This window comes from Rhinoderma darwinii, chromosome 8 (genome assembly GCF_050947455.1).
Source record: "Rhinoderma darwinii isolate aRhiDar2 chromosome 8, aRhiDar2.hap1, whole genome shotgun sequence".
NCBI lineage: Eukaryota > Metazoa > Chordata > Amphibia > Anura > Rhinodermatidae > Rhinoderma > Rhinoderma darwinii.
The window spans coordinates 77,415,811-77,432,298 of record NC_134694.1 but is presented as its reverse complement, the minus strand read 5'-3'; the positions used below and the strand labels follow the sequence as shown (position 1 = coordinate 77,432,298).

Here is a 16,488-nt window from a genome sequence, read left to right as displayed (position 1 = left end):
GCTGAATAGTCTGGACCATTTGACTTACTATAAAAATCAGGCAATCAAGGCAAGGAATCCAGAGAGGCAAAAGTCAAGAGAAACTAGACAACACATTTAGAAGTAGATCTGTCTAAACGCACCAGGAGTTTCTGTGTTCATATCCTGACAATTACCAAACAAGTCACCCATCTGGGATCTGAACAAGAAAAGGAATAATCTGCACAAGGCATATAAAATAAACAAATGTAGAAGGAAAAAGGAAGGAAGTTGTCGGTTTATGGATCTAGGCATGTTAAGTTTTTCTCTTCAGTCTAGTCAACCTTGGATATCCAGGGTATCATCTCTTTATTCTCGCTATGAATGGTCAAATGTAAGCATTACAAGCAAGACTGTTCATGTAGCTGGGGGACTAGACACTTTATGCATAACTGCCAACTTTGGTTAGCAGTGGATTACAAGTGAAGAGATGGGAGACCAGGCACTCTATAAGTTAACTGTTTTTTTAAATTGTGGGTTTATGTGTATTATCTACTCTATTTAGATATCGGAAGTTGGCTGGAGCTGTTTGGTTTCCAACTGCACAATGTACTTCCTGGGTTTCCCAAACCAGAGGCAAAAGGCTTTGAGTCGACATATGAACTATTACAACTACAAACGAAAACCCAGGAGTGGGATCCTGGAAAGGTTGGTATTTTTCTTATAACCACTTTTAGTACCTGAAAGTCCTTCCGTTACTCAATGTGAAATTAAAGTTTCCTGTGCAGATATTGGAAATCACCATTTTTTGTAGCCACTCACTAAAATCTCTGAATTATATGTAGATGTTCCATGCTATTTCTGAATATAAACATGAATTTCTGCCCATTGCAAATTAGTCCAGGAATCTACAGTTTTTCATCTTTTGGGCTCAGTCTTTTAGGTCAATTGGTACAAGTCTGAAATTAATGTACAATGACAAAAAGTAAAAAAGTGTCAAAGTAAACCAAAAAGTAAAACAATGTTTTGAGCACTTTTTTTAATGAGTTTTCCTAAACTATTTATAGTAATAATTTTAAAAAGCAGATATTGATTATTAAAAAGATATTCTGACTGAACTAATGTACGTTATGTATAATCTTTTAGACAATTCTTGGAATACAGTGTGAGCTTCAGAAGCAGTTGAGAAACTTCATTTCTCTAGATCAACTTCCTATGGCTCCGAAACAAAATGAAGAGAAATGCCATGGAAACATAAAATATCCCAGATTTGCAGCTGTGCCATCTTTATTCGGAAAAGGGATTAAATTTGCTATTAAAGATGGAGTTGTAACAGCTGACGTCATTGGAGTGGCTAATGAAGACAGTCGCCGCATTGCTGCCATCTTGAACAACGCCCACTACTTGGAAAATTTGCATTTTACTATTGAAGGTCGGGATACGCATTATTTCATTAAGTTGGCCTCCTTGGAAGAAGATCTTACTGTTATTGGAAACAGTGGTAGTGGTCGGATTCTGGAAAATGGAGTCAATGTCACTGTGTCACAGATGACATCAATGGTCAATGGGAGAACTAGACGGTTCGCTGACATACAACTTCAACATGGCACCTTGTGCTTTAATGTTCGCTATGGAACAACCATTGATGAAGAGAAGGATCATGTTCTAGAATTAGCAAGACAGAGAGCGGTGGCCCAGGCTTGGACTAAAGAACAGAAGAGGCTGCAGGAAGGAGAGGAAGGCATAAGAATGTGGACAGAAGCCGAGAAACAACAACTGTTAAGTACAGGGAAGGTCCAAGGCTATGATGGATATTTTGTTATTTCAGTGGATCAGTATCTAGAACTTTCTGATAGTGCCAACAATATTCACTTCATGAGACAGAGTGAAGTAGGCAGGAGGTAACAAACAAACAAAAGACACTCTTTGCCTTTGCGTCACCAAAGACTGCCTGTTTTTAAAACGTAAAATGGTTTATTGTAACAATTTTCTAGATCAGATCTCTGTATATGTAAATATAAAGAAAACATATCCAACTGCCTTTAAATGTGACAAAAGATGGTATTTTAATATTGTTAGTTTTAACAGTGTCATCCTGATAGCACTGGTGAGGTCTTCTATCACAATGCTGAGCAACGTGTTTAAAGTACACCTGTTACCTGGAAGAAGATACTTTCTGGATTGAACCCATATTATGAGAATGCAGCCTATCAATTCATTAAAAAGAGGTCTTATAGCCTACATTCTCATGAAATTTTCTGCAATCCAGAAAATAGCTGAGTCTACTGCATCAGTGACAGTTGTCCTTCAAGACCTTTCAAGCGAACATGGGATTTAAAAATGACAGTGAAGCTTCTTATATCTTGTGTGGCGGTATTCAGCATTTTTGCATACATATTAACCATTACATAAATTGCCACTCTTTTCTGGAGTCTAGAGCGTATGTGATGATATAGCTTCTAGATAAAAACAAAATCTACCTAAAGAGTATTAGTAAGTATATGATAAAATCAAAGTGTGTAATACTGGAAACCTGTCATTGTTTCTTATTTTTTCATAAATGAACATTATTTCAAAATAAAAAAAAAATTAAATGTTGTGCGTCATGCATACTCCTATGGGGTTCTAAACACTTGCTCCAAATTTCCTATAGAACTACTGAAGTATAAGATTTTGGTCATGGGATATTAAGAAAAGCTGACAAGTTTGTGTTATTGCAGTTCATTATCAAAATGTTGTTAACGCCACGCTTCAAGTAACTCGTTTTTCCCCATGGACCCAAAAGTGCAACAGTACTAAAAAATTCACTCGCATTCTCTGGCGATTGGCCTGGATTATTCAACATCTAACATATTTTATACAGAATGTTTAATGCGGCATATTGTATAGTGCCGCTTCTCGCCTTCTCTTTTAAACATGAAATATAGCATCATATTTTAAAGAGCTTGTCTCCCTAAAATAAAATAAAAATATCAGGCTATATAAAGACCTCCGTTATCCTCTTCCGTAAAAACCTTAAAATATTCTTGGTCTCAGTTTTCTTGGTCTCTCACACAAGTTATAGATTTTAAGGGTCAACCACTAATAATTGATATTACAGTAGTTGCAGGTCAGTATTCCAATTACATATGTGCAAAGATATGCAGAGTTGTATTCCATAGCAATGCTGATAGTATTTCATTAACCCTTTCCAGCATTTGGCATTCATGTACATCCTGACAATCAGGCGGCTGAAACCTCCCATCCCAGCTGTTTACCCCATAAAACTCTGCTAACAATAATGAAAGCAGTACTAACAAAAGGAGGGACACTTACTGTGCACCCCAGACCCCCTTTTATACAGCAAATTAAAATGCCTTATGGCTGTACAGTGACAAAGCCTGTTAGGGCATACATAAATTATGCCCTAACATATGTCTGTTTATATTATTATGTATATACATAATCTACAGGCAAATAGCATTAAAAGGATCAAAAGTAAAAAATAAATAAAAAGGTTATAAACTTAAGTTAACAATTATAAAAAGTTTAATCTGGAGAAAAAACAATAAAGTATTCAGAAATAAATTAATATAGAATATTCAATAAACGTGACAAAACTATACTTACAGTAATATATCTGGGTATCCCCATAGCTGGCAACCTGTATAATAAAGTTAACACATTCTTTAAAGTTTTCAGTGAAATTGGAATTCTCCTAATGAAAATTAATAATGATTAAATGTTAACTTACATGTGGCAAAAGTGCCACCTTAACAAATTACAAATTGGCCTAAAAGCGAGGCCTCAGGCCTCATGCACACGACCGTAAAAACTCCCGTTATTACGGGTCGTAATTACGACCCGTAATAACGGGCTCATAGACTTCTATTGGCGACGGGTGCCTTCCCGTTTTCTCACGGGAAGGTGCCCGTGCCGTTGAAAAAGATAGAACATGTCCTATTTCAGGCCGTAATAACGGCACGGACAGTCCATAGAAGTCTATGGAGCTCTCGTAATGACGGGTGGCTACATGTGTGCACCCGTCATTACGGCAGCGTTACTAAGCGACGTCAGTAAATAGTCACTGTCCAGGGAGCTGAAAGAGTTAACTGATCGGCAGTAACTCTTTCAGCACCCTGGACAGTGACTACCGATCAGTATAAACCTGTAAAAAATAAAAATAAAAGACTTTCATACTTACCGACAACTTCCTGCTTCCTCCAGTCCGGTCTCCCGCCCGTTGCCTTGGTGACGCGTCCCTCTCGACATCCGGCCCGACGTCCTGGATGACGTTTCAGGCCATGTGACCGCTGCAGCCAATCACAGGTCAATCACAGGCTGCAGCGGTCACATGGACTGCCACGTCATCCAGGGATGTCGGGCTGGATGTGAAGAGAGGGACGCGTCACCAAGACAACGGCCGGGTAAGTATGAATTTCTTTAACTTTTATTACAGAAAAGGCTGTCCCTTCTCTCTATCCTGCACTGATAGAGAGAAGGGGCTGTCGATTAGTGCAGTGCTATTTTGCCGCCAAAAACGTGCCCGTAAATACGGGTGGAATACGGGTGACACCGGACCCATATTTACGGGCACGGGTTCGTAAATACTGGTGCAAAACGGGTGGAATACGTGTGACACCGGACCCGTATTTACGCCAGTATTTACGGGTGGGAAAAAATACGGTCGTGTGCATGAGGCCAGTGTGGGGAGGCAAACACAGAAAAAAATATTCAGATCCTATAGTCCTTAAGTAGTAAAGGGTCTGTGTGACCCCTGTGAGCACTGTAATGTCTGCCAATGGTTTTTATTGCACATTATTTTATACTGATGAACCAAGGTAACAGAAATGGCTGAATGAAATATTATGAAGCTTTATAGGATAACAAAAGATGGACGTAGGTCTTTAGGTAACTATAACTTTAAAGGGAAATTATATTTAATGGGAACATATATGTTTTTTTGTTTTTTTTTTTACATTAGTGATTAGTAAACCCCAATCACATTATAAAGTAAAATTTTCTTTATACTTATTTTCTTATAACAAGTGTAACCATAGATGCTACAACTGCTGGCATTACTATTGAGATATATTAGTAAGCATATAAAATAATAAATACTATACTAGAGATAAAATACAACAAGTCAATACAGAAGAAAATATATATATGTGCAACTTGTAATAACTGTATTTTTATGACAGTTCTCCTTTAAGGACTATTTTCCCTTGGCACCTACCACTACAGATTATACATTCTGTTCCAGTGGTGAGTTTCTAATGAGAGCCCTTCATAGAAATTGGGCGCAATGTTTAGGTCTTTAAATCCAGGACGGTGCCCATTTATAGAAATTTAGATTTTATTTTTGTTAGCAATGAAAATATATCATCGGTATATTTTATAATGTGTAATTGTCATAGTAGGAAATATATGTAGAAGTGATATTTGAATGTATACATTATAAGCGAGTAGATGTCCTATGTCAGTTGCTACAGACTAAATTGGGACTATGTACTTTTTTATGAAATATGAATGATTCTGGTATGTGTTTTGCTATACGCTGCTATTACATTGTATATTTGAGAAATTACAAAATGGGTTAATTCATATTCTACCTCTTTACGGATATTTACAGTTCTTACAATTATGATTGAAGGCTTAAAACAAAGACACTTCCTTGAGAAGGGTAAACAATGAGAAATGGCCATCCCAGAAAACTGTCCATCAGCATGTCCTGCACTATAGAAGAATGCCACATATTATTTAACAATGCATCTTACGAATTGGTATAAAGGACATGGACTGATGTCTTAAAGAGACTAAAGATGTAAAGATTTGGCCACAGTGAGTAGGAACAGGGGGTTCAGGGCCCCATTTTTCACGATTGCTGGGGGTCCCAGCAGTGGGATCCGTACGCATCAGAAAATTATTACCTATCCTGTGGATAGGTGATAATTTTGAATTCTGGTAATACCCCTATAAGGGCATGGCCAGACGTGGTGGAATTACTCTGGAATTTTCGCTACGGCCAGTCTGCTGCGGAAATCCGCAGCGGACATTTTCTCCATTGGTTTCCACAGCTTTTCAGTTATGTTCATGCACACGTTGCGGAAAACCCTGCTGCGGACCATAGGATGCGGTGCGGAATTTGGTGTCCGCAGCATACATTGGCTGTTGCGGACGTGTAGCGGACTTGTTGCGGACTTATTGCGGAATTTCTCCATTGATTTTAATGGAGATTCAAAATTCCGCAATGAAATCCGCAGATGTTATGTGTGTTGCGTTGCGTATTGGTTTTTTCGAACAGGATATTTCTTAATTCTGGCTGGACCTATGTATTTCTAGGTCTATAGCCAGACTGAGGCCCCATGCACACGGGCCGTAATTACAGCACGGACTGAATTACAGACTACGTGTGTGCACCCGTAATTACGGAAGCGTTGCTAGGCGACGTCAGGAGATAGTCACTGTCCAGGGTGCTGAAAGAGTTAAAAGATCGGCAGTAACTCTTTCAGCACCCTGAACAGTGACTAATGATCACAATATAGTTCAACGTGTGAAAAAAATAGAAGTTCATACTTACCGAGAACTCCCTGCTTCTTCCTCCAGTCCGGCCTCTCGGGATGACGTTTCAGTCCATGTGACGGCTGCAGCCAATCACAGGCCAATCACAGGCTGCAGTGGTCACATGGACTGCCGCGTCATCCAGGGAGGTCGGGCTGGATGTCGAAAGAGGGACGCGTCACCAAGACAACGGCTGGGTAAGTATGAATTTCTTTTACTTTTACTAGGGAAAGGGCTGCCCCTTCTCTTTATCCTGCACTGATAGAGAGAAGGGAAGCACTCTTCACCTGAATACGCAACGGCTAATCCGCATCAATTTCCTGCACATTTTAGGCAAAGCCGCAACAGAATCTGCAACGCAGATTACGTGCAGCATTGATGCGGACAGTGTCGGCAGAAATACGCCACGTCTGGCCATGCCCTTAGTATTTTAAAATTTGTCGGATCATTGATGATAATTTTTAAAGGACAACAAATACACGGAATAGATTTTGCAATCCCCAAATATTTCACCAGGCATCAGAAAGTCGCATCAAAAAGGTGTGAAAACATATTAACACTTACCTTTTAATTGATAATGTAAGTAATAGACCAAAAATAAATTATAAAATCCACAAACATATACACAAATATTTTGTGTAAGCGGGTTAGTCACCTACTTAAAAAAAGGTAATAGCAACAATATCAGTATCCAAATATTAAAGCAAGAAATGGAAAAATCTTACCAAATCATGCAGTTCACCAGCTTATAGCCAGCCTGGCCATCTATAGCCAGCCTGGCCATGTACTGCAAGGGGTTAGTTTTTTCCTAGTTTAAATTTAATGAGAACATACACTCTTCACCTCATCTGGATACTACACCATCACAATCCAAGTTTACATAGAGTTAGCAGGAAGTAAAATGGCCAGGCACTTACATTTCTATGACACAATTGGTCTAAAGTAGAGGGTTCATTACTACTTTTAAGATTTTTTTTTCATTTGCCAGAAAGTAACATTGGTGTGGGTCCGGAAGTCAAGATGCCAAATATGAAGAAAAAAATAACTCCTGCTACTGATCAGAATCTGTCTTGTGCATATTTGTGGATTAGAGCATCCAAGCGGGGACACGCATTGACTACACTGGGTCAGTAGCCATTACAACATTGGCATCAATGGGTGTTATAATAGTCTGTAGAAATAGATAAGAGGATGATTAGATTTATTGAATGCCAAGATCCCTACATAAATAGGATTGAATGAGGTTCCACCATCCAGACCATGCAATGGGACAATGCTTACTGCATTGGTTTTCATTTTATTCCACTTAGTTATAATAACTGAGTCATGAATTTTCAATGCATGAATTACAGAAGGTTGCATCCTGTTATGTTGTGCACCATAGAATCCAATAACAATTTCCTTAATAAAAAAGTGGAAAAATATAAAAAGAAAAAAAAAAAGATTTAGGCATCAACATGCAAATAGTATTAGACAACACAATTCACCTTGTAGCCCCTGCCTTACTATTCTCTAGTAAACCACATGCAACAAACCATTTTGCAGAATGTATCCAAAAAACAAAAAAAAATGGACATGTTCTTTTGGATTAGCAGTATATAATCTCTGAAGTAGCCAGCCATTATATCAGCTCAATTAACATTCTGGGAAATACAGTTTGCTAAATCGTATACCAGATGCTTTGAGGGATGTCAGAGGTTAAAAAAGTCATCAAAGGGCCTAATTGGGATAGTCCCTAGCAAAGTACCATTTAAAACATGTTCAGTTGACCCAGATCAGGACCTCTTCTTTTCACTTGATTTAAATTGGCATGATGTGATCTCCTTAGTTTAGTCTGAAATGGCACCATGATATATCAACTGCCTCCACAATGACCCCTGTGATCATCTGGTCCTGAGAAGAGTGGACAACCCATTTGACACTGTGTGTACTTTATGCTAAAGAGATGGAAAGATAGCATAAAAATATCATATAAAAAATATTTTCTTAAATATTTGCTACTTGATGCTGCTTGCGAAGTAATAATTCTCTTTATTTAGCTTTGAAGGACGAGCTCTACATTTTCTATTTACAGTCAGTTTTCATAGCCCACAAGGTGTCATGGTAAGTGGCCCCTGTTTCTTGGGCAATATCACTAATGATGATAGCTGTTCTGTCTGTACGCTGTCTGAGGTGTTGAACATGGGCACGACGATGCGTAGCTCAGAACTCTAATTATATGCCAAAATTAGATGCAAACAAGTATTTTTTTATTTAAAACAGTATTTCGGCCCTAATTAGGCTGATTGCTTTGCCACTATACTTTTAGTAGGAAAGTTTTACTGCTGAGCTCTTTCCTCCCCACTGATCAGCTTTGATCTTTTGTCTTACGAATTCTCAGTAGGTCGAGGATCAAAGATGCAAGTTCAGTTTCCATACTTAAAACAAACTGTCAAGAAAAAATCATCTTCAACAATCTGGAGGCTATGTGGGTTAAGAAACAGCTTCAAGGACAAACGTGTACATGTGAATGGAATTTAGACTAAATTATTTATTTCTGACCCAGCCATGTCTACAATATAAAGGAGTACAAAGGCCCCATGCACACGACCGTGCCTGCAATCACAGCCCGCGATTGCGGGCACGGCTGGCCGCTGACTGACAGCCGCATTTTCGGGCCGTGCTCCCATACAAAAGTATGGGAGCACGGCCCGCAAAATGCGAAAGAACGGACATGTTCCATAATTCCCGGAACATTTCCACGGCACTGACACCCTTCCGTAGTGCTACGGAAAGGTGTCAGTGTTCAATGAAAGTGAATGGCTCCGTTTTTGCGGACCGCAATTGCGGTCCGCAAAAACTGAGGTTTTTTACGGTTGTATGCATGGGGCCTTAGTGTGTATTATCAGATGTGTGTTTAGATATAGCCAACACTGGACAGTGATAATCCTGACAACCTCCTAAACAGTGAAGCATAAAAGAATACTAGTAAACCCTTTGGGCTTGTCCACAGGTAGCGGATTTGCTGCGTTTTTCCCGTCCGGAATAAATACTGAGCGGTAAAAATGCTCAGAAATGTACATGCTGTGCGGAAATTTAAACCGCAGCATGTCAATTGTATTTGCGTAAACACTGCCTATTTGTTGCTGGAACTCCCCATTGAGTTTTTGCGTTTTTGCGGCGGGTTCACAGCGTTCCCGATGCAAAAACGCAACTCAAAAAAAAAGCCTGATACTTACCCAGAAGTCTGTGTTTCTTCCTCCAGCGCAGCCTCTTGGAATGACGTTTTATCCCATGTAATCGCTGCAGCCAATCGCAGGCTGTAGCGGTGGTCACATGGGATGAAACATCATCCCAGCAAGCCGGCCTGGATGATGTCAGAAGACCGGCCTCCTGGGATGATGCTTCATCCCATGTTGCCGCCGCTGCAGCCAATCACAGGCTGCAGCGGTCTCCTGGGTTAGTAGGTCAGCTGGTGCTGCAGTTTTTCCGCAGCGGACATTCCAGGTGAAAAACTGCACCACAGTTTGGAGCGCTTTTTTGCTCGGAATTCCCTGCAGCACATTGGGCGGATGCTTGCGGTGCTTTTACGCAGTGAATCTGTCCCGTGTGAACTCAGCCTTCTAGTGTAGACTCATATAGTGAAACAATATAACTTGCCCTGGACTATATTTGTCATTTTTTTCTAGTGTGCTATCCAACTTAAAATAAAAAATGCTGTCTACTTTATAGAACTATAAAACAGGCCAGAAAAAATTTCAGTAAATAGTATTTGTACAGAAATCCCATTCTGACGTCGGAAGCTGACGATAATAGAAAGATGAGTGGTGCTACATAGTTGCTGCTCACCTCTTCCTGAGTTTCATATCTGTTAATGGTGTGCAGGAATATCTCCTAACTATTCAATCATAAAGATCATTAGAAGTCACCTCAGAGTTTCGCAACCTGTATAAATGCACACAGTGTGTGATCTCATCCCTTTATATGGGCACTATATTGAACAGTAGGGGGTACATTATCCCATATATAAATGAGAAAAAATGTTACATAGCAACATCAAAAGCATATGAGGAAAATACTTCAAAGGCCTGATTCACTTCGTTTCATCCCTTTTGTCGGAAGTATACATCGAGAGCAGTCCTGACGTATACCATTGACGAAAGGTAGCAACGTATCTCACTGTATAACCATACAATGGGTTACGTCATCCGAAACTCCCCGGGCACAGCGCTATTTGAAGCGCAGTGTCCAGGGAAGACCCTAATGTCTCTGTCCATATATGGACAGTGATGTCAGGGGCTTTCAACTATGGAGTCCCCGGCCAGAGCATCGGAAGCGCTCTAAGCAAGGACTCCTTACTTGGGAAAGCCCTAGATGTCACTGTCCATATATGGTGCTTTGTAATGCCATAATCCCAGCCAGAGTGTCGGCAACTGGTCGGGGACTCCGTAGTTGCAAGCCCCTGAGATCACTGCTCATATATGGACTGTTCATATATCGGCCTGGAATCCCCAGGCCGAGCACAACTTAATGCTCTTCCTGGGGACTCCAGCGCTTGGTAAGCTCCGTAAGGTATACATTTTTATGGCATATAGTGGCATCCGTCACCCCTAGGCTCCCATGTTAAAGAAAAGTAAACCACACAGTATATGTTTTTTTTTTGCAGGATACCTCAGAGTGGAATTGCGTAGTATATTACGTTATACTACTTTATTCCATTCTGAAAAAAAAAAAAGGCATACCAACGTATACAAGCCTGTCAGAGGGCAAAAGGACACTCTTTTCGTCTCCGTCAAGCTAATGGAGCCTCATGGACACATTTATCGTGTACGTCAGGAGATTATCCGACATACAAGATAAACGTAGGGCAACAACCAACAAGGTGATGTGAATCAGGCCTGATACATATCACTTTTATTGTTATCTTTTTAAAATGATACTTTATTTACCTGTGTAGCAATTTTAGTTGTTGATTAGCCAATACCCTGCATTTATGACACCCACACGATTCACGTTATGACTAAATAATTTTTTATTTAGACACCACCTTATTATATGCGCTATAAAGAAGGATTCATCCACCTGGAAAACTCTATTAGGTAAAGCAAAGGGTTATGTCCACAAAGATGTATGGTAATGAATTTCTTCTGGAAGCCTAAAATTCTCATTGTGCTTTAGGGCTCCTGTATATGACCGTATTAAAGGGGTTGCCCATGCTTAAGAAATCTGATCAGTGAGGGTCCGACTACGGGCACCCCTGCTGATCAGCTGTTTTGAAGGGGTCGCTGCCTCCCCTTCATTCCTTATCTGCTCGTACTGTAAATTGTTGACACACTTGTTGTGACAGTTCACAGTATAACAGCCTTCTCCCATTCAAGGAAATGGGAGGAAGCTGTAATACTGGGAACCACCGCTATAAATACATTGAATTACTTATCTCATGCGGATCCTGAATTACAGCTTTTATTAAAGGCCAAGGCTGAATTTACAATTCTGCTGGCTGTTATTGAAAACTGTCAATAAGCTTGTTGACAGACACACCACTAACAACTGAGCTCAATCTAAATATGAGGTGCTCAGTTTTTGTTTTTATTATATATATATATATATATATATATACAGTCCAGAGATAGATGAACACAGCACTCCAATGGTTCCAGAAAATCAGGCCATGTGCTCGTTACCTGGGGATGAATCAATTCCCCAAAATCCAATAGAAAGAAGCATAGAACACAGTAACGGCACCAGGACTTCAGAGTAGATGAAAGCAAAAGTGGATTTATTCACCTCAACACAGCAACGTTTCGGTTCAACAGGAACCATTCTCAGATATATATATATATATATATATATATATATATATATATATATATAGATATGTATAGAGATATATATATATATATATCTATAGATATAGAATCAAGTGAGAAAGGCTCCTGTGTTGAGCTGAAACGTTGTGTGTATATGGACCAATAAAGCACCTTTTTCTACCTTGCTTATACCTTGGAGTGCTGCCTGATTTTTGGATTCTACTACAGCAGGTCTGTTAGCCCTGACCTGGGCAGGTCGGCACCCACCTACGATTTACAAGGCTGTGCGGCTGACATTGTATTTGGACTTTATCTATAGATATAGATATCTCTCTCTATATATAATATTATCCTCCCTCCGTTCCTTTATTATTCTCCTAGAAATGTATTAATGAATTGAGAACTGGAAATTATAATTTTTATTGTCAATAGGGACAGTCTAACATTATCAGTACTTATTGGAACATGTCAGTGTGTGTAGCAACATTATCCATTGACAAGGGTTATGGTAACATCCAGTTGACAATTTATTCCTACATTTCCAGTAGGAATAGCAGAAGAATGGCGCAAAGCAGTGTCCTTACAAAAGGATTGTTATTTTATGGAAAATACAATTATTTACAAAAGCGCTTTTCTTTTAGCTAATACAGAATCTACATAGTCACATGCCACATGTATTACTAGTGTAATTTGTATAATGCACTCATTTAAATTGTGATGTCCCTAAATCTGTGACATATTTACTAAAATATCATTTTTGTCGGATTTTGAAGTGGAGGAAAGTCTGAGAGAAGGGGCTGTATTCTGCCAACCGGGAGACTGTAATAGTCTAAGGCTTCATGTACATGACCATGATTTACACGTATTAGTGCGTGGGCCACAAAACTGGACCGCAAAAACTCAGAACATGTATTTTATGGTCCGAAATTGCAGATTCTTGAATACTGGTAAATTGTTGTGAGTGTGGATCTGTGAGTCCAGATGACACACGAAAGCACAACAAGGGTTTGTTGTAGTCTATAGGACCGCAACGGACCCAAGTTTTTGCGGACCGCATAACCAATACGGTCGCATGCATGAGGCCTTACACCTCTTGCACATTTCCTGGCCCGACCGCGGTACAGGTGAAACGGACTCCTGGCATCATAGACATTTATGATGCTAGGAGTCTCTGCCTCCTCACGGAACTGCTATTTCATATTGAACAAAATGATACAGTACGGAACAGCAGTTCTGCGGGAAGGCAGGGACTCCTGGCATCATAAAAAGTCTATGATGCCAGGAGTCCCATGCACCCGTACACAGACAATAGAGGAAGTGTGTGCCGCCAATATGTCCACCCTCAAGTTTTTAAAGATAAAAAATAAATAGCTGCAACATTTGAAAACAAACAAAAAAACCTCTCCTCTAAATATTGAAAACGAATTAATGAAACTAAAAGTACATACATGACATTTCCTTTAAGGTAAATTCAAATTGGAGTAAAATGTTTGTGTGTATATATATATATATATATATATATATATAGTCTACAAACTGGCTGCCAGATGTATTGAGGTATTTTCTGCACTCCTGTCATATGGCAACTCATACATTAGTCCATCTGGTCAGTACATTGAATATGGCCCTTATAAATGTAATTACTAAAGTTGTTAAGTACCCAAGAACATTTAAACACCCTACTATAATGGCTTACTGGTAACCGCAATGTTAGCAAGTAGCAGGGGGCACATTAATGAGAGCATAAACATGATTACAAGCATTGTTGTCTTTTCATGTTCTTGTTTAGACAATAGATTAATAAATGATTAGTGAAGAATACACTACTTAAAGGGAACCTGTCACTAGCATTTCACCTGTTAAACCAGCAATAGGTGGTGGTAGTGGGTGAAAAATCATTTCTATATAACCTATAATTGTCTTCTTAGTCGGCTCTGTAGCTTTAGTATTCAGTTTTTTAGTGTTCCCACACCGTATGCTAATGAGCAGAAAAGAGTCAAATCTTCGTTTGAAAAGAGTCATATCTTCATTCCTCATATCTTTCCGAGTTTACCCCGCCTCCTTACTTTTGATTGACAGATCCACGCCTCCCTTCCGCACACAAAATCCTGCGCTTGTGCATTGATGTCCTGTTCTGGTGTGTGCGTACAACGGGACACCGGATTATTACGATAAAAGGCACAAAATGTTTGCAGACCGTTATTTACAGTCGGAGGACGAGTTTAGGAGAGGGGATAACGGCAATGAACTTTTGATAGCAGCGGCCAGTGAGGGATAATTAAAGTTCAATAGGTGAAATGCTGGTGACAGGTTCCCTTTAAGGCAACATTTACGTCGTCTTCATGAACGCTTACCTGTAGCCCCAGGTGAAAGATTACGGCATGGAGTGTGTGCAGAGATTGTTCATTTCTTTTAGTTGATCACTATAGGTAAGTGAGAACTAAATGTTGGTCAAGAAGATAAGTACAGGAGCAGAGCGAGATAGAGGGTTGGAATAACTATAAATGGGGGAAAATTTGTGTAATCTGATTGTAGTGGGTTCCTGTATTATCTATGTGTGTCCCAATTTAGGATCAGAACAGTAAGAAAGACGTTTACATTGGCTTGGAGTCACCATGAAAGGTAGCACAATGATAAATATATTTCTTATGATTAGACTTTATTGTGTGTATAAAATTAAATTTTGACGCACATTTGAGTAGCGTGCGTCAAAAGATGTTTGACGCGCGCTACATTCATGCAGAACATTAGAAGCTGTTATAAGTCATAGATAGAAATCACAGCCATTGGTTGGTAGTACATTCGCTAATAAGATGCTCCAATTATATAGTCATTGTCTAGCATTCTTCATCCATAATATAGTGGATTAAATACTATCCACATTTACATTTGGAGGTAAAACAAACAGTGATGTATATTTAAATGCAGTTTACACAAGGCAAAACAAGGTCCAGCATTGCAACCAATCCTGTTGGATAAAATGTTTTCTTAGAATAAATGGTGAGCTTGGTGAGTTTGACATTGTTGATAAGTTTGTAGAGTTACAGAATGTTTTCTTGGTGATGTATGAGCAACTGTGAAATCACTAATCATGGCAAAAACATTAAAAACAAAAGGGAAACGTATCCAATGTCCTTTGGATTCAATGTTTGTAGAATACTTGCATAATCATCAACAGTAACAGTGTTTATTGGCTATGCTGTCAGGATTTTTCTAGTATGACAGTTGTTTTGACCATGTAGACCATTGCGTTGCTTTGACCTATGCTGTATTGCTAGGGAACAACACATACAACTTTGTATTTCTGTTGAATTTAATGTGCTACCAATGGAAATTATACAAGTTTTGTGATATGGCTGCAGCTTAATGCTCTTGTTGCATTCTGCTCTGGTCTTTTTGCCAGAAGCATGCTTTTTATACAGAAGCATCATGCTGTAAATAAATGAAAATATATTGTGTTGATATTTGAAAAAGAAAGTATTTGGATATTTCATTTTTAAAGAAATAAAGTTGGAAACTAACAATGTTTTATATGTCTTTATTTATGTATTTGTTATGGAAACAATTTGTAATTGGATGAGTAGTCAATGGGGCTGAACACTTTTCTCAACCTAGAGAAGAGTTGTAAAACTATATAGCCAATTACTGTACTAAAACAGAAGCGTGATTTCACAATATAATAATTGTATCATAGAAGTTAAGCTGCAGACACAAATTTGTAGGAAGTTAAAACCTGTATATTTGCCCATCTCATGTATACTTCATGCTGCTTTCAGCTTTAGCAGCAGCCTATTGGCACAAATGAGGCAACCATTAGAAACTGAAGTGAAATTGGTGTATATAGTGTTAGCTTGATCAGTACAGGAAGCTTAGTTACCAGAATGGAGCATGTCTGCTAACACAATAATATTAATGCGTTGTCATTGCAGCTATTGATGCACCAATAGTATTCTAAATGTAATGAAACATTTGATTAAATAAATATTTGGCTGCAATATGAGAAATGGATTCTGTATAATCAAATTGTGGCTATTTGCATGATAAACTTTTACCAGTGAATCCTACATCTGGATATGCATGGTCAACATTGTCACCAGCTTTGTGTGGAAATAAATTACCAATAACAGATCACATAAAATGGGAATGATAAAGAAAGCACTTGCACAGGCTTTAGGCATTTAAGTAATTGTATTTCTAT

The 16,488-nt window shown here is 38.9% G+C and overlaps 1 protein-coding gene across 5 annotated transcripts in view; it reads left to right on the top strand.

Moving 5' to 3' along the window:
• Positions 1-2,552, top strand: part of TENM1 (teneurin transmembrane protein 1) — a 570,240-nt gene extending 567,688 nt beyond the window's left edge. For all 5 annotated transcript variants that reach the window (XM_075835787.1, XM_075835786.1, XM_075835785.1 and 2 more), the window contains 2 exons: positions 524-666; positions 1,105-2,552. In XM_075835787.1, the coding sequence (XP_075691902.1) occupies positions 524-666; positions 1,105-1,863 (902 nt within the window). In that variant the 3' untranslated portion in view covers positions 1,864-2,552. The remainder of the gene's footprint in view (positions 1-523; positions 667-1,104) is intronic.
• Positions 2,553-16,488: the final 13,936 nt, after the last annotated feature.